The sequence below is a fragment of the Acipenser ruthenus genome, chromosome 20 (assembly GCF_902713425.1).
Source record: "Acipenser ruthenus chromosome 20, fAciRut3.2 maternal haplotype, whole genome shotgun sequence".
NCBI lineage: Eukaryota > Metazoa > Chordata > Actinopteri > Acipenseriformes > Acipenseridae > Acipenser > Acipenser ruthenus.
Window position 1 is genome coordinate 1,397,550 of NC_081208.1, and position 27,795 is coordinate 1,425,344.

General features: G+C 41.0%; 1 protein-coding gene across 2 annotated transcripts; it reads left to right on the plus strand.

Annotated features, from left to right (window-relative positions):
* The first annotated feature begins 1,638 nt into the window (after positions 1–1,638).
* On the plus strand, positions 1,639–27,795 carry LOC131698815 (probable G-protein coupled receptor 153). 2 transcript variants are annotated; one of them, XM_058993053.1, is made up of 6 exons: positions 1,639–2,098; positions 13,896–14,449; positions 18,474–18,903; positions 21,624–21,813; positions 22,965–23,152; positions 24,160–27,795. In XM_058993053.1, exons 1-6 carry the CDS (start codon positions 2,009–2,011, stop codon positions 24,979–24,981), a joined length of 2,274 nt encoding a protein of 757 aa, XP_058849036.1. In that variant the 5' UTR covers positions 1,639–2,008; the 3' UTR covers positions 24,982–27,795. The 2 variants fall into 2 exon arrangements, with proteins under 2 accessions (XP_058849036.1, XP_058849037.1); XM_058993054.1 differs by having other exon boundaries at positions 13,896–14,443.

The following is a 27,795-nucleotide window of genomic DNA, read 5'->3' on the forward strand; positions in this document are numbered from 1 at the left end:
AAAGCTATGGTAGCTTGTGTTGTTTAATTCTAATTCAGTGTCTCAAGGCTTTTTACTCCAAGTGGACATGCTCAGGACAATTTGAGTAAAACGATTTGAGAATCCGCCCATGCCTTTGTAACATTTACAAAAAACCAATCCTTTCAGCAGATACTGCGACACTGCGATGATAACTTGGTCTCCGTTGGTACCGAATGGGACAGCTCCCCCTCTGCAGGACTGTTTGGATCATGTTGGACCTGGCCCATGATCCAACTGGTTGGTTGCTGCAATTGCATGGCTCCAGCACACAGTGTCTCAGCAATGTGGAAAGCTAACTGTGACCCACAGTCCTTCAGTGCTGCATCCTCGGTGGCTCTATCCACCCTATAATATATATATATATATATATATATATATATATCACTGCTAGCATATATAGTATCTGATCAAAGCATTTCACGCGTAGAAAAACAACCACAAAAAAGATCAACCATTGAAGATGCTACAAAAAGATTCAAGTGACAAAGGGTCTGCTTAATTAGAATGTGGTACAAAGACAAGCATTAGCTCTTTATATTATGCAGATTAATTCGTTGCATGGTTTATCAGGCTTCTTACAAGCTCAATGGAAGAAGCGATGTTCAAAGACAGTTCCCGTGAAATTTAAATGACTGCCCTTGGACAAAGTGACCCATTAAAACCTCTGACCCTTAACTGGGTTGTGTGAGTCATACTGAGATACTGAGATTCGCCTGCTTAAGAGGTGACATGTTTTATACCCCGGTACAGCATGTACTGCTAGCGAACCCCACTCCTTCCTGAGTCGGATCAGACCTCCGCAGTCAACAGCCAATCTAAATAAAAACCCTTCTTACCACCCTAATGAAATGATCTCTGATTACCTCTGCTGTCAACAAGCTTGAGTCGCTTTGCAACACAGAGACAGAGAGGGGGAGAGAGAGGAGAGAGAGAGAGAGAGAGAGAGGGGGGAGAGAGAGGGGGGAGATGGAGAGAGAGAGAGAAAGAGAGAGAAAGAGAGAGAGAGATAAAGAGACAGGGAGAGTATCAGTTTCCAAGAACTGGCAAAATCTATGCATCCAATTGAATCCGTCCATTTAATAAAAAGTACAAACGTAATAAACTCTAGCAATGACAAGCGAATGGATGTTACCTAATTTCATTTCAGCGTGGAAGATACATAATAATAATAATAATAATAATAATAATAATAATAATAATAATAATAATAATAATAATAACAACAACAGCTAAATATGCACGTTCATTATCTAAAACGTATAGACCGTGTTCCTAAATTACGCTGTAATCATACATGCCGACAACAATACAGAGTGTATGTCATAGCTACACGAAGAAAATAACTGCAGCCGTTTTAATTCGTTTTGTTTATCTGCTCATCTCAAGGTGCTAATCAAGGCAGCGGCAGTGCATCAGTCGCGCCTATAAAATGCTCCTTAGCTTTTGCCTATAATAAGCATGCGCGTCAAGAGATCTCACAACCCCTTAAGATAAAATAAAGAATAATATTGCATCGCTGTAGCTGCTAAGAGAGACGGAGCTATGCACACAACATCCACAAGGGGCGAGAGAGAGCGAGAGAGAGAGAGAGAGAGAGAGAGAGAGAGAGAGAGAGAGAGAGAGAGAACACGGAGCAAAGAAACCACAACCTTGTCATTACAGTCTATAGCAACTGCAACACGATGTTCTTGGCGATCCATTTATTTATTTCTGTATGTTTTAATCTTTTTGTATGTTTTTAAATATATATATTATTATTTATTCCAATTGCATGCACCTATACAATGCTGTTCATTTTAAGCTTGGTGCGACCCAGGAGCAAGGGGATACGTCGTTAAAGGCAATAAAGGTTGAACTTTATAAATCTAAATGGGAAATCAAGCTGCGACTAGCATCGCCCACCAGAGACTGAAAGCTCCATGCAGGTCCCAGTCCGTGTCTTCGCCCAGTGGTCTGGAATGCAGGGGCTGCTTTTGACGATCGGTGCATGCAAACAGGAGCCGGCGTTTTTAAAATAAAAATACATATATTTTGGGAGATTTTGGATATTCTGCCGTCGAGGAAGCTTTTTGAAGAGGTACAGTGTTTATTATTATTATAAGCTGTACTGTTGTGCTCCGGACATATTTTGGACGGGTGATAATCATTTCATTTCAGTTGCACTTTCAATGCAAGGTCGGCAGGAATGTGCCTACATGTTTAATAGCACACTGGTTGAATTGAATGTGCATTCAATAAAAACTGCCCGGTCATATGATAATGTTTGATATCAGATGCATGTTTTTGATTGAACATTTTTGAAGATTTTACGTTCAGTTCTTTCACATACTCACAGCTTTCGGTATAGACTTATGTATAGACGGCTGACGGTTTCCAGAACACTGGAATTCTAGTTTTGGCTATAGGGGCAAACTTGAACACTGTGGACAATCCAAAAAGACATTTTTATCAGCAGCGTGTTTCAAAACTTGATGGAAGCAGGCTAGTATTCTGAATACTGCAAAGTGGAAGTTAACATGTTCTGTAAAATCACCTTATCACACGAAGGCGTGCAACCTCTGCCCCACTGTCGAGTTAAGAATAACAGATGCAATTATGATCGATTTTCTATAGATTACTGGTAGAACGCAAGAACTCACTAATCAGTATTGAATTATACTTCCGCAGAATGCGCGTTATCTTTGTAATAAAGCATGCAAATCTGCATCTAACCTTTGATGCAAACCTGGAAAAAAAATACGTTCATTTGGACGAACTTCAGTTAACACTTCAGTTTCTGTACCCGATTAGTACCCGATTATCTTAATGCGTTTCTGGTTTCCAACACAGTATCATTTGGCTACATATGCAACTGCTTCCTCATAATCTCATTTCCTGGTTACTTATTTGGGTTCGAAGTGAAAACCTCAGCCGGCAACTCCGGGGTAAAAACGAATACGTGCGCCAGCCAAGGTGGTCACGTGTTGTTTAAAAAAAAAAAAAAAAAAAAAAAGGTCCTTTCCACGCTCTCTCCACGAATATTTTTTTCCCTTGTCTTGGTCAATGAAATGTGTCCGCTCGCTGAAGCGGCACTTCAATTTACTTAAAATAAGCAGCCACGCGTAGCAGTGGGTGCATTAGTCATGTTGCAATGCTCTTTTGTAGCTACAACCCACCGTTACTATGCAATCCGTGTTGCTGCCACACCAAAAGATTAGACAGTTTTCAATTTTCCTATACAACCCATTTGTTGCAACCGGACTTTTTTTTTTTTTTTTAATTACCTGAAACTAGAGTCTGAGGAATGGAATTTTTTTATAAAAAATGCCATATCAGCTTCACTAGCAGAAGGCCACACCACACCAGTGCCCAAGCACTCCGACGCTCGGTTAAACGACGGAATAGCTTCCCGGCTTCTCTTACTGTGCTAGCCCTCAGCATGTGTTGACGTTTTGTAAATATTCTTACCTTGCCGTTGACTGTTTTTTGATCATCACTGAATTTCTTCCACCTTTTACAGTTTCACAAAATGTCAGCCGACGTCTGCCATGGTAACCACGTTGTAAATGCTGCACGTGAGCAGCGATTGGGAGAAGCTTCAGTTTTAAACGCTAGTTGACAGGATAGGACCGAAACGGTTTGTTTTGCCTTTCATTTTCCCCCATGCCTGTGGTATACTCTGTAGCCCATTCTTTGGCCCCTGTTTTTTAATTGCGTCAGCACACATATCCTCAGTTGCCCTCCTTGGTATTCAGATAAAAGCACTTGAGGCATCTCTGAATAACAATCTGCTTTATTGTGTGGCGCTCCTAACTTTTCCAAAGCAATTGCTCATCAGTAGATTACTGGATGTCTTGAGTGTCCAGCCAAGAAATAGCTGCGTTTTACGACATACAGTAATATAAGGCGGGTCCAATGTGTGTGTGTGCCATACTTTATAAGGTGTATAACCGCTGCAGTACAGTAACGGTACAGCAGAAAGACAAGGGTGGGTGCTGTATTGGTGTACAGCTTAGGTAGCAGTCTGTGTTTTGGCTGTAGGAGCTTGCTCAAAGATAACCTAGAAACAAGAGTAAGCAGTCCCCCAATATGCTTAATCCTTCAGTTAAATTGGGGCTCTTTTACATGCAGCAATGCTCCTATACACGGCACACTTTAATTCACCCTTCGCAACAGTCTAAGACAGTTCTTGTGTCAATATCTATCTGTGTAAGCCAACACTGCCTGGTAAAGAGGGTCTGCTATGACTGTGACCCAGTCCGGCACTCAGCAATTATTAATAGGCTGTCTGTTTTGACAGTGTGATACAAGGCTGCTTTACATCGTCTCCAAACAGCTTCAAGATCCTCTTTAAGAACAGAATAAACGCACCCAGCCTGCACCCAAGAACAGTGCTTTAACAAGAAGGTTTTTTTTTTTAATGAGAGAAGTCAAACTTGACAATGAGATTCAAATTTGACATATGCTGGTAAAGCAGGTTCGTCGCTTACTGTGACAGCCTCTACAACGAGAACATCAGCCCTCCTTTTCGGGAATTAAATAGAATTACTCCGCCCCACCGGGATATATTTGATAGCGTGAGACAGAACAGTAGCTGTCTTTTTCTCATCCTCTGCAATATAACAACATCCGAGACAAGACTATAAGAATGAAAGTCAAGGAATTATGCAGTGATCGAAAGGTCAGGAAGCAGGGGCTGAGAGAATGCTGTATCGGGCAAAATGAATGCATCCGACTCCGACAGCTTTGCATAGAAGTCTGCTTTATAGCAGGGATTCCAACTTTGCAAAGCAATTTCTCCCCAATAGATTACTCATCCAGCGAGTAGGTGGAAGCCTGTCTAAAATTAGTTCCCTTATGCAACTTGCACATATTACACTTGATGAGAGAGAGAGAGAGAGAGAGAGAGAGAGAGAGAGAGAGAGAGAGAGAGAGAGAGAGAGAGAGAGAGAGAGTTTCTATAGCAACTTTACTGCAAGCCTAAAGATCTCGCAACACCAGCGTCTCTCAGATTCATTTTTCCATCCACACATGTCTTTCAAGAGTGGGCAGAAGGTGTTGCCTCTTCTTTTAAAATAAATGAAAACCTGTAGGGAGGCTCGTAATCTTTAGCCAATTAAAGTGGACGGGACTGATGCCAGAGAAGCTGAGAAGGAGATAGAGAGAGACGATGGGATCTGCAACCCAGAAAAGCAGGTTAAAACAGAGACTGTGACAAAGGAAATAATTGCACATATGAGATCCGATGCCTTTGAGACCAAATAACCAAACACCCATTTATTTTCGTTATGTCTGATTGCCTTTCAAGAAATCTAGTTTACACATGAGTTACTCCAGTAGTCTGGGACAGATAATAACCAATCAGTAGAAAAAAAAACTCATGTTCTTCTACTAGGATATTGCATTCCCTGCATTTATAAAACCACTCAAAGTCTGTCTGCGGTTGGAAAGAGTGAGCACAGGAGTAAACTGATTAAGAGGATGGACTTCCATACTGTGCATTCACAACCTCAACGTTCTTTTCCCCATCATATCATTTTGTTGGAATTAAAAAATGCAACAAAAGTGACTTGCCCCATTTTGAGTCATTGTGGTGGAGTCATTATCCTTCCTATGTTGGTTTGCATAAAGCACAACCAATATACTTCAATTCTGATGGACCATTAAGTATATATTTATTTATTTTAAATGAAGCAATGGTTTTTGCATTGTGTCTGAGTTCAGGACTCCAAAGTTATGACCAGAATGGAACTCCCAGTCTAGTTTTCACTGCCCTGGAGATGCCATTCCACTCTAGGTTTAACAGGTAAACTGAGATCATTAACCACTTCAGGATCTGGATGGAGGTCTAATTGATTCAATGAAACAATTTAGGACAGGGTTGGAACAAAGACCATGAGTGGAAGGGCCCTCCAGGACTGTGATTGACCAATGCTGACCTAGATCCATCCAAGTGTCTTAGCACCATTGTGTGAATATGCAAAAGATCTAGATATTGCTATAACTTGCTCTAAGATACAAGTCATGCTTTTTTCTACCCTGTCAAGCCTTTTCATTTGTACTTCCTGTGCAAGAACTGTTTATGCTAGTCATTGATTAATCATTTACAAAGAGGCTGCATCTGCTTGTGTGCCCAAATGGATACAACCCAAGCCTGTGGATTTGGAAAAAGGAAGGCAGTTTCATATCAGCTTCATTATCTCAATAAAAGGGAGCGAGCCTCCTGCAATCTGCTTGGGTTTTAGTGCTTTAATCAGCGCTATTTTAACAATGACAACAGGAGCAGTAGGAAGAGATATAAAACTCAATTGTTTTACAGAGGACCATTAATAACACATACTTTAAAGTGACGGAGAAGACAGGTTTTGCAGAATTTGTAATTAATACAAGAGTTTAATGGAGGTATTAAACAGGTTTAGCGGCAGTGCATTTCGGCATAATTATTCACAGTGCACAGTGTCAGATTCTGTGTTAGGGAATTTGATGACTGGCACAGTACCATGAATGCACTGTCTGAACATAGCTGCCTGCTTCATTGATGCTTATACAGCAGTGTGCTCATGTATTAGAACACCCCATTGATTCCGTAGTTCCGAATTGTTGTGCATATGGAATCAAACCACTGGAACTGAAAATCTTGGAAATGTGTCAAAGTAGGCGAATCAGTGATTGTTTAATTTCATTGATGACTTCAATAAGCCATGCATGCAATTCATTTCAAATAGTAAGAGAAAAGGAACACTTAGCCACAAATGATAAAGTGCATGAGGCGTTTTAGAAGTTGTTTGAGATTATTAAAGCACAAAGTGGTCTAACATTTTCACACATGAGTGCCTACTCTTTCTACATAACTGACTGAAAATTGAAATTCTCACACCCCGAAGTTTTCATGCAGGTAGGTATATAAAGGATATACATGACAAATCTGGAGGTGTTCTAATACATGTGCACACGACTGAAGGACTGTATAGCAGTCTGAGTCATTCCTCACATTAACTGTGAGTATTATTTGACAGTCCAAGACTTTGCAAATCTGCAATAAAATTAGGAAGGGCGACAGTTTAAGAGTTTATATGAGGACAGTGTTTAGATCAGCTAAATACTCCCTTATACATTGTGGCATGTTACTTAGACCCACCTCTGTCTTTTTCTATTGTTATCTTAACTATTTAAGTCTATGAAGGAAATTCAGACTGAAGGTTAATTTGTATTGGGCTGAAGGTCATGCAATGGTATCTCATGGTACACCATTATATATGCAAGTCCCCTTCACTTTAGAGATCTAGAGGTTTACAGTCTAGAGGTTTACAGTTTACAGTTACAGTTTCCCATTTAAATATATATTGCAAAAGCTGTTTTTTTTAATACATATAACCCTGGCTCAAAGGCATCTAATAATGAATTGAAAATATTACAGGATGCTTTAATATCCTTTGCCTGAAGGCCTATCAGATGTATTGTAATTTATTCATTTGTATGCATGAAATACACATGCTTCAATACAGCAAAACTATGTTTAAATTATGTCGTATTCCTCCAGTTTGTTTAACGCTTGCAATTCTATTCATATTGAAAGCCTTCTTAATTAGCAATATAAATGAATACACTGACCCCTCAAGAGAATACAATGCAGTAACTAACTCTTTAAATTGAGCACTCTAGCGAGAGAGTGACATATGCTGCATTTGGATTATTTGATATAAATCACACAGACTCAGGAAAATAGATTCTTGTGTATGTGTAACAAGGCAGAGGCTGGGCACGAATCGAGTGTCTTAACCACTATGCAAAAGAGCCGGGCTTGTCTGCATTAGTGTTTATTAGAGGTTTTAACCTCCTCTCATCTCACCAGCAGGGGACAGAATCCATACTGGACTGCTTAAAGAAACAACGTGAACGAGTGCATGTACAGATTTAAAACATAGTCATGTCAAGTCGAAAGTTTATCAGATTACAGCCAAATGCAATCCCGTGCGAACGACAAACGTTTGGTGAAAATTGGTGCAAATTGAAGGCAGTTATCATATTCACTGTGCAGATCGTGATGGACGGACAGTTGTCAACATCAATATCAATATCAATTGAATAGACTCCAAGATCTTTTCACCTTTTAATGTTGAAGAAAATCGTCACAGTATATCAAATGCAGTGTTTTTTTTTTATTACTGTAAAAAAAAACATATTGTAAAATACATATTACATTGCATTCCCAGAACCGAGAGGGTCAACCTGTGTATTCAATTGGTTTTTCCATTCGTAATTATCATTTTTTCATATTTGACGTCAGTACATTATTATTATTATTTATTTCTTAGCAGGCACCCTTACCCAGGGTGACTTACAATTGTTACAAGATATCACGTTATTTTTCCATACAATTCCCCATTTATACACTTGGGTTTTTACTGGAGCAATCTAGGTAAAGTACCTTGCTCAACGGTACAGCAGCAGTGTCCCCCACCTGGGATTGAACCCTCCGGTCAAGAGTCCAGAGCCCCTAACCACTACTCCACACTGCTGCCCCGCGACACAATGGTAAACTGGTAATCCAGCAGTCGCATACGCAATACAGTTGCCTTCCTTTGAAAGCAGCAATGAATTATTAAATATGAATATTTAAACCAGTCAGCATTTTCCGTGGGCTCAACCAAAGCACTGGTAACTGTGTATGATGACATACAAACTTTACAGGAGTCAGGTTTCCATGGAAAGACTTCTCCAGATGCCACGCTATTAAAAAACAACAGGAATCAAGCGTCTGTGTCTACCCATACTTTACATGTAGCAATTGGATTATATAGCCTGGTGCAATCTGTATAGAGTTTCATAGCAGAACAGCCTGAACTACTGAATTATTTGATTTGAAAACCAATGAATTGAGGCTTTCATTGATGTAATTAAAAACAATGTCCCAATGCACCACATTATATGATACCACAACACAGCCCTAAACCTGTTGCATCAGTACCTGCTTTCACGGAACCCAGTTGGCATTAATCTTGCATGACCGAAAGTTCCGGTATCCTAATTTTACAGTTACGATAGTCCTGTACCCTACCCACAGTGTCCAACACACACCATTAACATCAGTATCAAAATGTGATCTAGGTAGTGCGGACAGGGTATTAGATTAACGCAAAGTCTATCAAGCTAGCCATGAGACACCATGAAGCAAAGAAACGTGACCGTTATTCTCCAGCGAGCAGTGCAATAGACAGGCTATTGTGATGGTAGAGTCTTTGCTCTTCTCAACAAATAGACCAAACCCTTTTTTCTAGACCATTGTTGTTTCCTTCTTGTTTTTTTTTTCCTCTACGCCCAAACACAGTGCAAGCAAAAGGCCATTAGCAGCCTGTGTAGCTGATGCTATCGTTGCTGTAATTCATCTAATCAATGCCTGTTCCTGTCGTCTGCGGAGATACTTGCCAACCAGTCTCTATGGAAACGTAGCAAGTATATTTACTTTGCACTTAGGAGGGAATATTTAATTGAATATTTTTTCTTCCATCCAGTTGTGTTCTATGTTAGACAAATAAAAGGTAGATCTCTTACCATGTTAACCTTTTTACAAATCATTGCTATATATATATATATATAGGGCAGCAGTATGGAGTAGTAGGGCAGCAGTGTGGAGTAGTGGTTAGGGCTCTGGACTCTGGACCAGGGGGTCGTGGGTTCAAATCCAGGTGGGGGACACTGCTGCTGTACCCTTGAGCAAGGTACTTTATCTAGATTGCTCCAGTAAAAACCCAACTCTATATAAATGGGTAATTGTGTGTAAAAATAATGTGATATCTTGTAACAATTGTAAGTCGCCCTGGATAAGGGCATCTGCTAAAAAATAAATAATAATAATAATTATATATATATATATATATATCTTTGAACTGAAGAAAGCACCTGATCCTTATGTACCAGAGAGTATGTTACTAGATTAGATAAGGAATAGCATGCAGGATGGATGCTAGGACTCATGATTCTTGAAGAAAAGCTCTGACTAAGCACAACAAATACAAAACACAAATCATGCAGTTCAATGTGGGTCAGTCTATTTGTTTAGAAATCACTTCTCTTCAATGCAGATCTGAAAACATATTTGCACAGTGCCAGCCCCCGGAGTTGGAAACCTAACTTAATAAAGCAAAGGCTTTTTCAATAATGGGGAGAAATAATTGCATGTATTGGAAATAGGACGACTGCATTACAAAAACACGGCAGCCTGGTTATGTGAAATTGATTGAAAAGGTCATTCAGATGTTTCAATTATGCTAAGGGTGTTCAAGATTCATCATGATCATTGATGGATACAGTCCATGTTAATATGGCAGCAGAAATCATTAGAGTTTTTTTTTTCTTCTGCATGCTGTGGTTCCGTAAACTGCAGAATATTGACAAGCATGCAGCACATCTGCTGGACCAAACTAAGCTTGCAGTAAAACCTGGAATGAGGTGAGCTGCTAAGCAATGGGAGTCTTGTTTCTGTTGAGATCTGACTGCGAGCTAGACCATATTACCCTGTGGAAACCATTGCCTTTATCTTAAAATCTGTACACATTGGTCTCAGTAACTGTGTTCTAAAGTCTGACTATTTTCAGTGTCCCTCCCATCCCCATCCCCATCCCCCTGCAGTTTATTTGCTTCAACATGTTTATTATATAAAAAGCGCAGTTCCAATTATCACAAGCAAAGATCAACTGGGATGTTTACAGTGCCTCCAGTGTATATTAATGCAAGTCTTTTTGTATTTAACACAGTCGTGATTATTGGTAGTTTTTTTGCCGTGTCCTTGGAGGTCACCTGCTACCAAAGTAAATCCTGTTGTGTTTTGGAAGATCAACATCTAGTCTTCCCCTATATAGAAAAAGACAGCACCAATGCCGGAAAAGGCTTTTCTTCTTTCAAGCACATTCCCTTTATAAATAGGGATCATCGGCATGATGCACACGATGTAACGGGCAGTGCTGTGTGATGCTTTGCCGTTACGGATTCTGTCCCCCGTCGGTGAGCTGAGATGAGGTTTAAAGCTGTGCAGCCACGAATGCAGACGAGCCCGGCTCTTTCGCATTGTGATTAAGATGCTCCCTTGCGGTGTGCTGGTTTGCACCCAGCCTCCACCCTGCTATATATATTATAAACTACTAAGTACAAACCTTTATAATTGCAGTGTTACAATACAGGGACCCTGTACATGTTGACAGTTCAACATCACAATTGAATAATACAAACAGTAATCATGGTGCCTAAAAGGCCATTGAACAATCGGTGATGAGAACAGACTTACCCCCACGCCTTAACTGCAGGTCTATGGCTCTGGCAATTCCATGCACACTCTGCCAGTGATGCTGCTGACAGGAACATGATTTTTGAAAGCTTAAACAATTTGCTTCCCCTTAGTGTTACCATGGCAACAAATACCAGGTGTGTGTGCCACTGCAACATTATCGTTCACTGTATAAACGGCAAAGTCTGCTACCAAAATAAACAGATGTGTGGAGGTTTTTTTTATTTTAACTTTTTGTGAAGAAATAGTTTGTAAAGTGAAATATATTTGTGAGACATACCTGTAACATTTTAGTTGAAAAATGCATGGATATAGACTTGCAAAGAAAGATTACTTTGTTGCAAAAAATAAGGTGGTGCAAATATTTGAAAAGGGAACACATGTTAATGAATATTGGTTCCTACGGGGAACAAATGTCTGTAAGGATACCTTCAAGTACAAAGTGCCTTCTATTTGTGCAGATGTGCCATTTGTAAACACCTCTCCAGTGTTTTGGAATAAGGAATTCAATTAACACGTGTGTGTTCGTTTTAAACTCCTTGCATGGGTATAGAGGGAAGAATGTACTGTAGTTAGTGCTTCACATAAACCTTCGGGCACCTTTCAATGCTCTGCCTCATTAAAGTAGAGGATTCATCTCCCTCATTGTGTTATTAAAACAATCACAGAAAGGATATGCTGACCTATAACAAAAACAATATGTTTTTTTGCATTCATTAGCTTGGGGTCATCCCTTGAAAAGTAAGGACATGAAAACCACCTTGCCTCTGGTCCAAAGCACTTCTATTTGTACCCCTGTAACAGAGCACAGGTGCACACTACAAAAACTACACCATGTGTTCCAGGAATCAATTTAATCTAATTGTTACTCTTGGGGGAATCAGCTCAGATTATCTTGCACGGCGCGTGTTCGAAATTGCGACTCTGCTGCTTTCGATTAGAACGGCTTTACATGTATAGTCTGTTCCCTTAGCACTCTGATTCAGAATAATATGGCTTCCCTTTAATGTTTTCTTTTAATGACACTGAAAAGCACTTTCTTTGACTGTATTCTTTGCATTACACAGAGTGGCAACCAGTGGTGATATTGAAGGCTGTTTATTGCAGATCTAAAAAAAACAAGTAATGGGACAGTACCCTGAATTATCTACAGAAGTTGAACTTCTCCTTTTTATACATTGTGCTCCTTTTAAAAATGTAAGCGTCAAGACTACTACGCTGGTCTATACCCATTACAGTTCCCAGTACCACATTAAAATAATGGCACAAATTCATAATGAATTCAGACTGAATGCCACAGGAATAACATTAGGAGAAATCTGGATATTGAATTTGCATTTTACATTGGGGATATTGCATCTTTGATTACTAGCTTGCCTCAGGCAGATGCTGTCTTGGTTAAACAGAGGGGGAAAAAAAATCAAAAAATGAAATAAAAAACCGCATTGGAACATGTAATGAAGTTAAGCCCAATCGAAGTGCTAGTTGGAGGCTTTCACGCTGACTTGAATTCTTATCCCAGAATCCAGCAGACCGTGGTTCCAGTAAATTACATACGTTCCCATTGGACAAACCTGTAAGCAAATTCAGAAGCTGGTTTTCACTGGAAAATTTTAAAGCATTTATTTAAAGAAGCAGGAACACAATGTTTGGGGAAGGGGAGGGGTGTAGTTGCTCTTAAAGGTGCAGTTCTACACATGGGTCTAAACAGAGTTTTTATTACATACAGTCAAGACCTTTAGCATCACTTCAAAAGGACTGAGCATAATTGGTGACAATGGTAGCAGCAGTTGTTGATGCATTGTTCACCCCCTAGTCTCTGTAAGTTGCTTTGGATAGATATATATCTTTTTTTTTTGCCAAAACCAATTTTATTTCAGAGACTTTAAAACTAAAAATATTACCAACGGATCAATAAATGCTAAATAAATTGTATCACAAAAAAAGGTAATTTGTCTAAAAATAAACCCATGAGAATTGTATTCTCTAGGCCTTGTGCATCATTTCACGTCTGATTGATTGCTGCTGTTGGACGGTGTTGGGTTTTCGTGAATTTTAAACACAAGATGATATTGACACATTACGGCTGTACTGCAATGATTTAGTCGATAAGGTTTTTTTTTTAAGTCAAGCAGCAAAATCACAAAGGTCTTCTTTTTTACAATGATCAGCCAGTTATTTTTAACACATGTTATTGTTCAGCAATAGTAAATTATGCATTCTAGGCTTACCTCACTCACAGAACAAATGACAAGCCCTCTGCCAATTCCTGTACCTCCTCGGTTTGAAATGTCCTACTGCATATCAGGAAATCTCTGATGTTCGCTATCCTGTAAAGCTTGGCATAAACCTAGTGCTGGAGTCTGCACTGGCATTTAGAAATGTGTGTTTTCTTGTTGTCTGTGCGGTGTATGATGAATTTAGTGCTAGATGCCGAATGCTATCTTGAATTTTCTAGTGGGTTTCTTTTTAAACTGTGTTAAAAATGTTTGCAACTAACCGCTTAACTCCAGGGTCCCTTGACAAGAGGTTCAGCTCCTTTGCACATTTACTTTCTACCCGATGAAGCTCTTGCAATGTTGTAACTGGATTCCTTTGCTTGACTCTCATTCAGGACGGCTCCTCCTCCGCGTACTGTGGCTGGCAGAGGCATTCTCTCCTGCTCCAGGATCACTATGTCAGCAGCCCCCTCCGTCTGGCCCCTGGAGAAGGATCCCGCTGCCCAGTAGGATGCTGGCTCTCGCCTGGTCCCACCTGTCTGCACACCTCATCATCCTCTCATCCATCGGCGCCTCCACGCTCCACCATGAATGATGAGGAGATCCTTAACAACAACGCTGTGGCCTGGCTGGTCTGCTCAGGCGTCTCCATCCTGGCCAACACCTGGGGGATACTGAGCGTCAGCGCCAAGCAGAAGAAATGGAAGCCCCTGGAGTTCCTCATCTGCACCCTGGCCGGCACGCACATCCTTAACATGGTCATCCCCATCACCATGTACTCCGTGATCCAGCTGCGCCGGCAGCACTCGGACTACGAGTGGAATGAGGGACTCTGCAAGGTCTTTGTCTCCACCTTCTACACCCTGACCTTGGTTACTTGCTTTTCCGTCACCTCCCTGTCCTACCACCGCATGTGGATGGTCCGATGGCCGGTCAACTACAGGTATGGGTAAGAACGTGTGTCACTACTACTACCTGTTTTATATCTGTGCTGTGTCTGTCTTGTCGGACTGTAATGAATCTACTACTAGTGGCTGATGAGTTAATACAAGGGTCTCCAACCCTGATCCTGGAGAGCTACGGGCTCTTCTGGTTTACGTTTCAATCAAACTCTCAGTAACTTAATTGGTTAAGATTAACATGGTTCCAGATCTTTATCCATGGATGATGTAAAGACACCCATACAACCTGTAGGATTGGGGCTCTCCAGGACTAGGTTTGACTAGAGTTAATAATACTGGCATCAACGTATCACACGTACGGGTCTCTCCACTACAGAGCTTGCTCTTTAGTTGAATGGTGAGACACCTGTCTTTGAACCGTATGGTTTGCAGTTCGCCTCCAGCCCATGCATCTCCATTCAATTAAATGGGCTGAGATTCTGATTCATTACAGGGTGTCTGTGCTTTTCTACACTGTGTTTATTTGAAGCACATTGTGTAAGTAACTGTGCTGTAAATTGCTCAGTGGAGGTGTTATTTTTATTTTATTTTTGCTTTGTATGTATGGGCGATATTCATAAAACTTGTTTTTTTATCCTTTTTTGACAAATTGGATTAAGCGTATTCAGAAAACCAATTTCTGAAGTGGTTCAAAATGCATTCTAAACTTTCTTGAGTTTTGTGAATCGGGCCCAATATCTGATTATCGTTTTCCTCGTTGTTTGTGTTCCCTTTTCCTTCCAGTACCACCTTCACGCCTCTCCTTGCTGTTAAGTAGTCTGTCACTTGTTTGGGTCTCCCCCAGTTCTGTCCCAGGATTAAAGAGTAAAATTCTCCAAATGCAGTTTTGCGTTTTGCAGGAACGTTGTATATTCTGTGCAAGCTTTAATTGGTCTTGGGAAAGAGACACAGCAAGATAATACACAAACAGCAATGGTCCAGTTGAGCCAGAACACAGCGGAACAAATTTCTACAGGCAGCTCAGACATCTATAGGCAGCTCAGACACTGACACACTGCATTCTGAAAACATGGAGAAAACACTTTGTGGAAATCCTTGTAGAAATTTGATAAATGCATGACCTGTTCTTATGTGCTACTAGAAGTTCAGTATACAAATAAAAAGTGAATTCTTAGGCTTCTAATAATTCTTGTTTAAGTAAAATCTATATTTTAGTGGCGTTCCGGTACCTTCAGATTTAGAATTACACCACTGACATGCAGCAATGCTTCAGGTCTATAACTGCTCGTCCAAATGAGCCAGGCTCTTTCATTGGGCTTGACTCACCTTGTCGACTCCCGTGTCTGTGTTTATAACACTATCAACACATTCAGTATATAGGTTATTATACACTGTAGTATGGAACAATTCCACGAATAACAAGCAACAGGAACTTTGAGAAATATCAGGCATAGCGATCCATTTAGTACAGCAAGCTACTGCACTGCATAGTTCTTTGTGCTGCCCCCTAGCAGCATCGTCATTGAGAATACTTTAGTATTAATAAATGCAACTGAAAGCATGCATGTGCATATTATTATACAGAGCTATTAACATGCAAACTGTACAACGGTATACAGACTCATTTTAATTACAGGTCTGTATAGTAACAAGTATTTAGGCACCTGTGCGTGTTTCCCGCTGCTGTTATTGAGGAAACGAAAGCATGCCATGTGAAGTGGCAGATGAGGCAAGTTTTCTGCATTTTACAGTACATTGAGAAGTCTTTATCGTTAAAAAAAAACAATGAGACATTGAATTTTTTTATTAGATTCTGCCATTTCTCATCGCAAGTCAAATCCAAATGGAAGAGCTTCAGTCTAGCAACGCCAAGGAAACCATGTGTCATTGGGCAGCAATTAATCGATTAACAAATGAAATAAAAGCCATGGCAACCAATAATCGATTGATTGATTAGCTGTAGGATCTATAGTAATGGCACATACTGGTTTTAAACAGGTAAGGACTGACTTACATTTTCGCCTGGTTGGTTTGACGCGACACTTTGCTGTACTCGTTGTGCACTCCAGTGAGATAAAGAAAGAGAGGGAACTGGCTTGTTGGACCTCGCTGTCTCTGAGCTGTGCTCTTGTTTTTGTAAGCCTGTCATTGTTTGAATGGCAGTCCTGTCACCAGGTGTGAGGCATTCATCATGTGTCTTGCACAATGTTAATCCCTTTTGCAATGTTTCAATAGCTGTCAATTTACTGGAGGGCAGGGGAGATCAGCTTGTTCATGTGTTTGCTGTGGATTATCCGCCCTTGTTTTCCTGCTGTACTGTTATTTGGGGTTGTTCTGGTCAATTCCTTCTTGTCTTTGGTTATGAGTTACATTGTGAGACAGTTATCTTTTAATGATGTTTGATACCATTCCTACCCCTTCTTATTGCCTTTATCAAATACCGCTGTGTTCTGTTTTAAGATGCTTCGAGTTTAAGCCGTTCTGGTCGCCTACCGTAGACGTGTATAATGCAGGCTAGATCAGCCAATGTGTCTTTAGATTAGTAAGCGCCAGCATCATCTAGGTACTGTTTAGTTTAATTTATTCACTTTGTGCCCACAGGGCCAGCACAGGTACATCTCAATATTCTACTGTAGTAGTCTATTGCCTGCAAAACAAAAAGCAACTTCATCAAAGATCAAGAGAGGGTGCTGGCTCTTACTTCGCGAAAGATACACTGGCTGATCTCGTACATGATACACGTGTCTAAAGACACTCTGGCTGACCTCGTACATGATACACGTGTCTAAAGACACTCTGGCTGATCTCGTACATGATACACGTGTCTATAGCAGACAACTAGAACTGAAGAGCAGCTCCTGAACTGCGGTGGAAGCACCTGTATAGAGGACTTGCGCGATTGCAATAGAAACCAGATGATTACAAACAGCATTAACAAGATAATGGAAGCTTCCGAGACCAAAGTCTAGTGTCCATTAACCCATTCTGCCTTGTGCTCCTGGTTTTGTGCATTGCCGGCCTCTTTCCTATAGTTTTCTAGTTTCTGCATTGCACTCTAATTTCCTTGAAATAATTGCTCACGAATCATGAGGCTTTGCACAGTCATCTGTATTCAAGCTGATTAAAAAATATCATCCGATTCTTTCATCTGCTTTAATACAAATATCCCTGCAGAGTCAGTCATGCTTGTGCTAAGATCACACTGTCAGACGCATCTACACAGAGAGCTCTGAACATCTTGCATGGCTGACCTTTTGTGGCAGAGAAAGCAAGGACAGGTCCCCTGGGTTAGTCGCTCAGTTTACCCCATGGCTGTCAAGACAGGCCATCAGCAACATTAAAAGCCTACAAGCATTCTAGTCTGAATCCCAAATGATCTCAGCAGAATAACACAAAAAAGAGCTTTAACTAGATGTTTCAGAACCTGGGCATAACATTTTCAAAGCATTGGAAGACCAACAAAACCACATTTTCCACTTTCTGCTTCGGCATACGATGCAGTTAGTTGTAAAACACTCACAATTCTAATCAGGTAATCAGATCTATTGCCAATAGGAGATATTCTTCAGTTGGCTGAATAAAGTCTGGGCTCAGAGGCCATGAATAATTCAAAACTCATTCTTCTACAGCGTAACATACGCTATACATTTAGTCTCAGGGTTTGTTAAACAAAATTAAAATGAAGATTTCATAATAAAAAAAAAGATATACATGCAGTAAACTCCTGCAGTAGATTAGCATGTTGGATATTATATTTTGCACTATTTATTAATTTGTTAAATTGTATGGGTTAGTTATTACAAATTTAGAATTCCTTTGCTATTTTTTTTTTTAGAAAAACAAAACCTTTTAACAGCTATTCTAAGTCATGTCCCCATTGGAACGTTTTAGCAGCGACTACACTTACAATTTCGCTGAGAGTGTAGATCTCGCACTCAGAACAAAGCCTCCTAAACGTTTAAACCCGCAGCAGGTTATATGTAAACAGATTTGAAGTACATTCATCTTTATTTAGACGCATTGAGTTTCTTCTCGTCATACTCGTCTCTCGTTTTTCCTTTCCGCTTGCAGGTTAAGCAACTCGAAGAAGCAAGCAGTCCACACGGTCATGGGGATCTGGATGGTGTCCTTCATTCTCTCCACACTGCCAGCAGTGGGCTGGCACGACACTACGGAGCGCTTCTACGCGCGGGACTGCCGTTTCATCGTCACGGAGATCGGCCTGGGCTTCGGGGTGTGCTTCCTGCTCCTGATCAGCGGGAGTGTGGTCATGGGGGTGGTCTGCATCGGCATCGCCCTCTTCCAGACGTTTTCCATCCACGCGGGACACAACGCTGATAAGAACAAGTTCAACGTGCCCACCATAGTGGTGGAGGACGCGCAGGGCAAGCGGAGGTCCTCCATCGACGGCTCGGAGCCCCTAAAGACTTCTCTACAAATCACCTACTTGATCAGCGGCATCGTATTCATCTACGATTTTCTAACTGGATTCCCCATACTGGTAAGGACTGTGGAATTGTGTCTTTGTATCACGTGTGTGTGTGTGTGTGTGTGTGTGTGTGTGTGTGGAGAGCAGGGAGGGAAACTCCAGCAATGCCCAGCACTGCGGAATGCCCCTCAGAGCTGGTGGGTTGCTGGTTTTCAGCTGGTCTTGTTGGTTCGAGAGACTGGTTAAGCCTTTCTTCTGTCACAGAGCCTCGGCGCAACATGCCACTACTTTAGATCCATTAGAGTGTGGGGTTTTAAAAATAAAAATGTGATCTAAGGTGGGCTGTCATGGGAAATCAAGATAGATTACTTGTACTGTGAGAGTATTTTTTTTTTCCTGTACTGCCATCAATGCAAGTGGCTCTTTAGAGCTCTCAGACTTCAGAAATAGAGTTTTCTAGAGAAGGTTTTGGGAGGCTTGATGTGCAAGGGGCTATATATTTTTTGGTGTTGTTGTGTTATCTGATATAGCAAACGAAAATGTATATGAGATGTACATATAATATTATGCCTTGTGCAATAAAACCTCTAATGGCTTATTCATAAGCACCATTTATTAAAAGCCTTGTCAGGAGCTAGTGCATGGAATGTACTTCCATCAGAAAATAAGGGGTGCTAATAGGGACTATTTAGGCTATTCCGAGATATATTAAGTGTTGTTAACATATATTAAGAATGCCTTTTTAAGTGGGTGTTAGGCATTATTTATAATACAGGATTTGGAGGGTTATAGTGCTTATCATACACAGCTCTGAGTACCCCTCAATGGCTTGGAGCTTTGACTAGCAAACCTGTTCTATAGAAGCTTGTGTTGTTCTTTATACCAGCTGAAGAAGGGTTCGGGAGGAATGATTTGATGAAGAATCCTGCAGGATATTTCCTTCACCGATGTTACTGGGGGGAAAAGAACAGAATAAATAACAAATGAAGTTTAATTGGTCCCCCGGTGTCTGGACTCACACATTGTGAGTCATAGCAGCTGGGGATGGGTAGAGAGTCACGGCAAACCCTATTAAATGTATCAGATTTGTCTGTAATTAAATACACAGGGCTTACAAGGGACTGCAATACATGTCGCTTTCCTACTGACCTGAAAGCTCGGACTTTCAATTAAAACCACTTGAGACAGGAGAGGAGTTTTCTTTTCTTCTCAAATTATAATTAGTATTTGGTTGCTGTGCTAGGGGTTGAATTTCCCTAAGGACTTTCTCTCTGTTGGTTCTCGGAAATCCTTTTTAAAACGTTTTGTGCAAACCCTCCACCTCTTAGACAGATAAGAGCCAAGGTAAAACTTGCTTTTTTTATTTCAATTAGTTAAAAAAATATATACAGAACAGCATGGAGATTGATTATTTTTTTTTTGGTTTGGGGGTTGGTGAGGATAAGTTTTCTTTGAAATATAAAACTGGGTAGTACTCATCAAGATGAATAGAGCAGCACGCACTATTTTATTGGCTCCTGGGTTTGTACGGTGCTAAACTTCTAGGTGTATAATGCATAATTAAATGAGTGGTGCTTTTCTGTTTTTTGTTTCAGGATTGAGTTTGATTGTGTTCACAGCGCAGTTTGCAAGTCCGCTTGTCTCGTTTAGTTATGGTTTGACGAAAATGATGAAATGATAATCCAGTGCTGACTGATTTACATAGAAATGGCTTTAGATTCCCATTCCCTTTACTGAAACGACCCAGGTCTAGCTTACTCAATGACACGGCACAGAAAGGGCCCTATATATAATGAATGGGTAGTCAGTGATTCCATTTATTTTCAATGGAGGCTGGTCTGACTCTTTTCTGACCCTCACCTTCCTTGTCAACACTTTAGGATGCACTGTGACCTCCTATCTCACAGTGTACGCTGTACCACAGTACATGATTCATACCCTGCTTTTTAATCATCTAGCTGTGCAGAGCAGCAGGCTGTACTCTCTCTCTGGTAACCTAGCACACTCAGAGCAACAATACTGTATGTTCAGCACTGACATCATCAGGCTTGTGCAGCGCACTCTTACATTTTAATGGGGTTTCCATGTTTTTTTTTTGCCTGCCTTTGTGGAGTTGCTGGGTGAATGTGTGTCACCTGCCAAGCCAATCACATTCCTCATTCCGAAGCGTGTAGAGAGTGGCGGCTGAGATGCACTGACTTGACACGGACACGCCCCTCTGCAGACCTTGCCCGTAGCACGCACAGCAGGCAGCAAAGATTCCTGGGAAGGCTCGGTGATGCATGTGTTAATCATCCTTACTGCACTAGATCAGGTTAAAGAATCCGTTTTTAGTTGCATTGTAAATAAATACAACACGCAATTACAACACACTGAGGTAACAAAGAAAAAGTGCTAACACTTTAGATGAAGTGTGTCTAATTGCTGTGTCTTTACATAGGAGTTACTTCGTAAATACATGTGTATTTAAATTGCTATTATGCATAGTTACAATGTACACATTAAGTACATTGCAGCTATGCATGTGTAAGGGGCAGCGTGATACACTGCTGTTCCGGATCCTGTCCCTGTCGGTGAGATGAGATGAGATTGAAAGCTCTAACACCACGAATGCAGGCACGCCCAGCTCTTTTGCACAGTGGTTAAGACGCTCGTTTGTGTGCAGGGTCGCCGGTCCGCGCCCGGTTACACTAACGAGATTCTGAACTCCCTGATAAATCTTGAACCAGACTTGCACACCCGCACTTCTTTACCTAAATCTCCCCCGCCCTGTCTCTGTCTCTCTTCCACAGGTGGTGAGCTTTGCCAGTCTCAAGTATGACCGTTCGTACAGCTGGATGGTGCTGTGCGTCCTCTGGTGCTCCATTGCCCAGTCTATCCTGCTGCCCATGTTCCTGTGGGCCTGCGATCGCTACAGAGCGGACGTCAAGATGGTCTGGGAGAAGTGCGTGGCCATTATGTCCAACGACGAAGTCGATGAAGGTGAATCGGCGAGCGAATGGCGATTAACCCTCAAGCTACCAAAGCATCTGAAAGGACCCCAGTTGGATACAGTATTAGGTTTCTGTTTAGGGGCTGCGGATTGACGCGGTTCAATTAACACTAAAGGAGAGCTGAAGTAGTGCGTGTTATTTGTTAGGCAACAAAGCATCTTTCTGTCCTATTCACCAAGATCATTTAAAGTCTGTTTTAATGAATAAGTTTGATATCTGCAAAACTGGTATTGACTGTGCAAGACTAAATAAGCCAACAGCAGAACCGTCTGATGAATATCAAACAGTTAGTTAAAGCTTGGTGGATGGAGTCTATTATGAGGGAGCATACTGCAGTGTGCTGCTTTGTGTATGCACAATTACAAGATTACAAAGCACTTTTCAGTTTACAGTAGACACTGTAGACTGTGTTCATGTATTATTCAGCATTAGTAAATAGCGGTTCTTAATGACGCATTCATAAAGACTGAGTGGCACCCGCTAAACTAAACTATTCCAATGTATTTCAGTAGGAATATGCTAACGTAACAAAGAAAAATTGCTTAGGTTTTTTAGATGTGGGTCTGCTTTTGTTAACCAAAGAAATGGTTTGGTAGGTTAAGGGTTCATCGCTTTTTGCACAGGTCCGTTTTTCTTGCATGGAAGGCTTGATGCTTGCTTGTGTGATGACAGATACCATTCTTCCATCCTTCAATTGGCCCTGCTTCAGCTTTTAGTTCTGCTCTACTTGTAAATGTTTTTTTTCTTTAATGTCTTTAACATCATAGGCATATGCATGCTTTGTCAGTTTTTGATTTGGTGAGGTTTCATAAGTTTCACCAGTTTAAATGTCTAGATTATTATTATTTTTAATTATATTAGCTCCGTAGGCCTGCAAACTTATGAATTTCAGCCAGACTGGAGAAAAATCAGACTGTCCTGCCGATAATACCAAAGCAATACAGTGCATTATGTATTTACAAAATTATACTCTGTAAGTGCCTGAGTTTGCATCATTGTGTTACTCCAAAATGTTGGCGGACAAAAAAGAAAAAGAAAAAACATGAATTGTTTTTCTCTCTACGTCTGTCTGTCTGTCTGTCTGTGTGTCTGTGTATTTTGCGCAATTCTTTAATTCTATATGCTTTCTGCATTTTGCAGAAAACAGCCAGGATGGAGGAATTCATCCGGACTTAATATATGACAGACCGTATGACTATAGCTGTGCAGCTGAAATCATGACGGTAGACCGTATGGCCAAGTATGAATTCTCAACACTAGAAAGGGGGGTCGTCTCCCAGGCTTACCCAATGAGGGAACTACAGGAAGATAAAATGCAGTATCTGCAGGTATATTCCCATTTATCTTTTCTGTGATAAATTTAAACCAATTGCAAAGGTGTAACGACACAGTGTGGAAAATGACCGCTCCCTGTGGATATCGAAGCCTGCACCTTGCGTAGGGTAGAGCCCACATATACTGCTTCGAATAGGGCTCATATTTTGAAAGCATTACCGTGCTGATGTACAGTGTGGTTAGGCAGTCCCTTGGTCACATTGCTCTGCTGCTGAGGGAGAAAGCCTGGCTCGAAGGTGGCCTTTAAGAGGACTGGTCTGTGGCAAAGCTGCATTCTTACAAACCCGTCTTCTTAACCCCACTTAATGCAATAACACACATAGCGGTGAGCCATCTGGCCTCGCCGCCTGTCAGGGTTCGAGCCCAGCGTTTATTTCCACAGCAGCTCATCAGATTGGTCAAGCGCCTTTAAATTGACCACTGCTGTCCCCTCTTTCCCCGTTATATTCATACAAAGGCATAACATGTATTGGTGATGTCTCTCTTAGAGAGATCAAGGTTGAGAATGCACGTAGCCTTGCTGTTCACAGCTCTGTAGATTTTGCTTCATGGTAAAAAAAATCCCATTTTACTTCACCATCACCTGCTGTCATCTCAACACCACACTCTACCGCCCCCTGCTGCTCCCATTTGATACTGTAGCTACTGTATCTCTCCCACAGTCAATTCTTAAATTAGATTGCACAGTTTTAAAAGTATGTAGTTTAAATCAATCAAAGTGCCACTTAATTTTTTCTTGTATAGTTATCAGAACAGTATGAACAGTATGAGGTGTGAGTACATTTTCCAGTAATAGATTAATAGATTCAATCATTCATGTCTGGGAAATTGCTTAATTTTGTATTACAAACATCAAATAAAATAAATAATAATAATAATTAGCCTATGGTGTTAGGACTATGCAGTGGCACTTCTAGGGTGTACCCACATGGCACATGTTTATCTGGCTTCTAGACCCTGCAATGCCTGCGTCTCATCCCTCCCCCTTCTGTCACGCCAGGTGCCTCCTACAAGAAGATTCTCCCACGACGAGACCGACAGCATATGGACTGCAGTGCAGGTCCCGTCCTACCTCCATCGCTGGGGCTCCACGGAGGACATCATCGGGGTCCCGCACTACAGCTCTCCGCGACACGAGAGGAGGAGAAGCAGTCTGGTCTCCTACCACGAGGAGAGCCTGCTGTACCACAAGCGGAGGAAATCCGAGGAGAGCATCGTGTCTCTGAAGCAGCTGCCCCGAGAGGAGGGGGAGGAGGAGGAGGGTGCTAACTGCTTCAGCCGGGACGAGGTGATCAACTTCATCGACGAGACTCCCCTGCCCAGCCCCATGCACACCCCCCGCCGCGCCTCCGCCATCTCCCTGATCCCCGACATCTACGAGCAGCAGATCATCCTGTACCCCCACTTCCCCCTCACCAACTTCGAGAGGGAGCCCCAAGTCCTACGGAGATTCTCGGAGCACGGGAAGGGTTGTTCGCTGGCCAGGGGGGCAGTGGAACCCCACCAGCACTCTGGGAACGCTGTTACCTGCGATGGCAGAGGCAGTCGGCAACGCTCCGGGGCTTGTGGGAGTGCCAAGGACAGCCGTGGCTCTCGGGACCCAGGGGGTGGCCTCCATTCAGAGCTATCGCTGCCCAGCAACACCCACCGGACGGGCGACCGTTCCTCCAGGAGGTTTAGGACAGGCCTGGGGGGCAGTAACAGCCAGGAGAAACTGACTAAAGTGGAGAGCAAAGGAAGCACAAACAGTTTTTTAAGCTCTCCCTCTGCTTCTTCAGGATATATAACGTTTCACTCTGATTCCATTGGGTCGGCATCTTAAGGAACAAAGGATTTTTTAATTTGATTGTATTGCTTTGTTTCTCAGCGTGTGGGTTGTAGCCCTTTCTGTTTTGTGTCATGGGATCAGTTTATAAAAATGGAGCTTCTTAGAAAAGCACCAAAGAAGAAACACATATATGATTTTGTGAATGTTATTGAATAACACAAGAGGGAGTTTTTGGAAACAGGGTGTAATGTACATGCTCAGCTGTTTATGTGTTTAGCTCAGATAGACCCCAGCTGAAGTCTCTAGTTCTGTGGCATCATCCAGTACATACTTCTTGTATGTTCCTGCTTTTAAAATCGTCAGAAGACAGCAAGCAACAGTGAAATGGTCTGTGTGATCTGAGCAAAGCTACTTGCTGTATATAGAAAGCGAATTCAGCGCAGCCAAACAGAAATCGATTTCTTAGAGTCTTAAAATATTACCCATGTTATTATCTCTTTTTTTTTTTTACAAGATTCTACCCAAGAGCGTTTTGTTCACAATAATGTCTTAGTATTTGTTCACTATTGGTTCACTCCTATGACACATTTTGAGAAGAGTCTCATTGCCTAAGTGAAGCACAGTACCACAGCTAAATCCCCTTTGTTCTAATACAGCTAAGCACTGCATCAGTTACCCCAGGTTAAAGAGAGTAGCAATCCATGTCGCATTGTATTTGATGACTTGGCTTGCTACTGATGAAGGGATGTTACATTTGGATGGGAATAGAGATGCAAAAGGTGTTCTAACAGCTATATGTATAGCAGAGCTTGGATCTGTGCTCGTTTCTTAAAAATAATTCAGTCTATACCGAGTACCAGTGCAGGACATGGGGAGTGTGACTTGAATCAGAGACTTCACAAGCTTTCCAGAAATTAAAAACTTCAAACCTCCTGAGAGAAGAGTGAACACAGTACCAAAGCGGGTCCCTAATTATGCAAAAACGTGTTGCTATTATATGAGAAGCTAATTGAACTTAATAAACCAGCTAGAGACTTTGAGATATTTAAAACCATTTCTACATGCAAATCTCCTTGTTATGCAGTATATATTGATTCCATTTCACAGTTTGCATTCACCTTTCTACTAGCTGAGCAATAATAGAGATTACATCACCCCGGCTTATCCAGGTCAAACTAATTACTTGATTCAGGTTGGCATTTAGACTCAAGTAATTAGCACTCGTGGGGTTACACTGCATCATTTGAATGAAATATCACTCACGTACGGTTTCATATAAAGAACTGATTATCAGTCTTTGCAAGGGTCATGGGTGGAAACAGCAAGTAGCTGTGATTATGAGGCTCTGACTTTTTGTGTTTTCCTGCAGAAAATGAATTTCTACATTATATTAGGTAGTATAAGAGGGAGGCTGTGTTAACTGGGATAAAATCAAAATGATTTCATGAATAGTGGAGCAGTATTGGTTTTGATTAAAATGTCATTGGTTGCGTGCAGTATCTCTCTCCCTTTCGTTTGACCCATTAACCCTTTTTTGTCCCTCAGTAGTACCCTTACACCTGACTCCACATGGGTGAAGACGTGCCTGTTAGGAGAATCCAGCCCACAATATCCGTCTTATTATAAAATGCTGATTTTTCTAATAGATCTGCTTCCGTTTCAGGACTGACAGACAGGACAGCTTTTCTATTTATAAAATCTGCATGTTTTACGACCTGGAGGTTGTTGGCTAAGTTGATCTAGCAGGGATTTGGGATCATTGGTAGCTCTTGGCAAGGCTGGAAGCTTTCTGCTCTAGGCACTCTTATGTAACACCAAACCTAAAAGAAGTTTGTTTCCAAAGTTGACCCCACCACTAGAGCCAGCACTGAAATGCTGCTGTTCCTCAATCTATTGCCCGTGGCAGATCATCTTTAGATCTATACTGGACATTGAGTTTGCTGTTCATTATCCCAAATCACTGTGTTTCTGGGCATGCTTTCAATTGAGGATTGGGTTACTGTTGCAATAACAGAGAAACTGCTTTTAATTGTTGCCACTCTTAAGCACAATATTTTGAAGACACATTTTTTTGCCGCAACTCGCTGCAAACTTTTTTCTGTTCTTTTTTCATTTCTTTCTTTCTTTTTAATTCTAAAGGACATACTGAAGTGTTTCTGTGATGTTCTGGTTGTGCTTTGGTTACTTACTATTTCCCATGGAGATTTTCTGTTTGTAAACGTGATGGGAATGATATGAAGGTTTGAAATTAAACACACACAAAAAGAAAAAGACTATTTTGAGTAACATACAGACTGTTTTTTTAATTATTATTTTAAATTGAAGACAAGCAAAGGTGCAATGATTTTTTTTTAATTGTATAGGCCCTGTTGTGTTTTTACAACAAGATGATGAAACGGCAGTACTTTTAGAGTGAGCGTGTTTGGTGCCAAAAGAATATAGTTATTTTTTACAGTATTAAGTCAACAAAACTGTAAAATATCCCATTCTTCAAGGTTACATACATGACCGACTGTCTATTTAATGCACAATAATGTTTGATGTTTTTGTTGGTCACAATTTTGTTTCAATGATAATTTTGTTGCAAAAGAAAAAAAATGTTTTGAAGAAAAGCCAGCCACCACTTGTTTAAATTGTTATGTGTGTATTTTAGGTTCGTAACATCTTGATGTCATTCTGTTCTTGGTGATGTTTTAATGCCTTGCGGAAATGGACATCTCTTGGTCCAGTTGCATTTGTCTTAAATTGATCATATTTAAAGGGTTTTACTCACAACTCAACTTTATCGGTGGTTTACACTTTTTTTGAGAACCTTTTAAGATTCTGTTCTGTAAGGAACAAAAAATAAAGAAAATGTTTAAATATAAA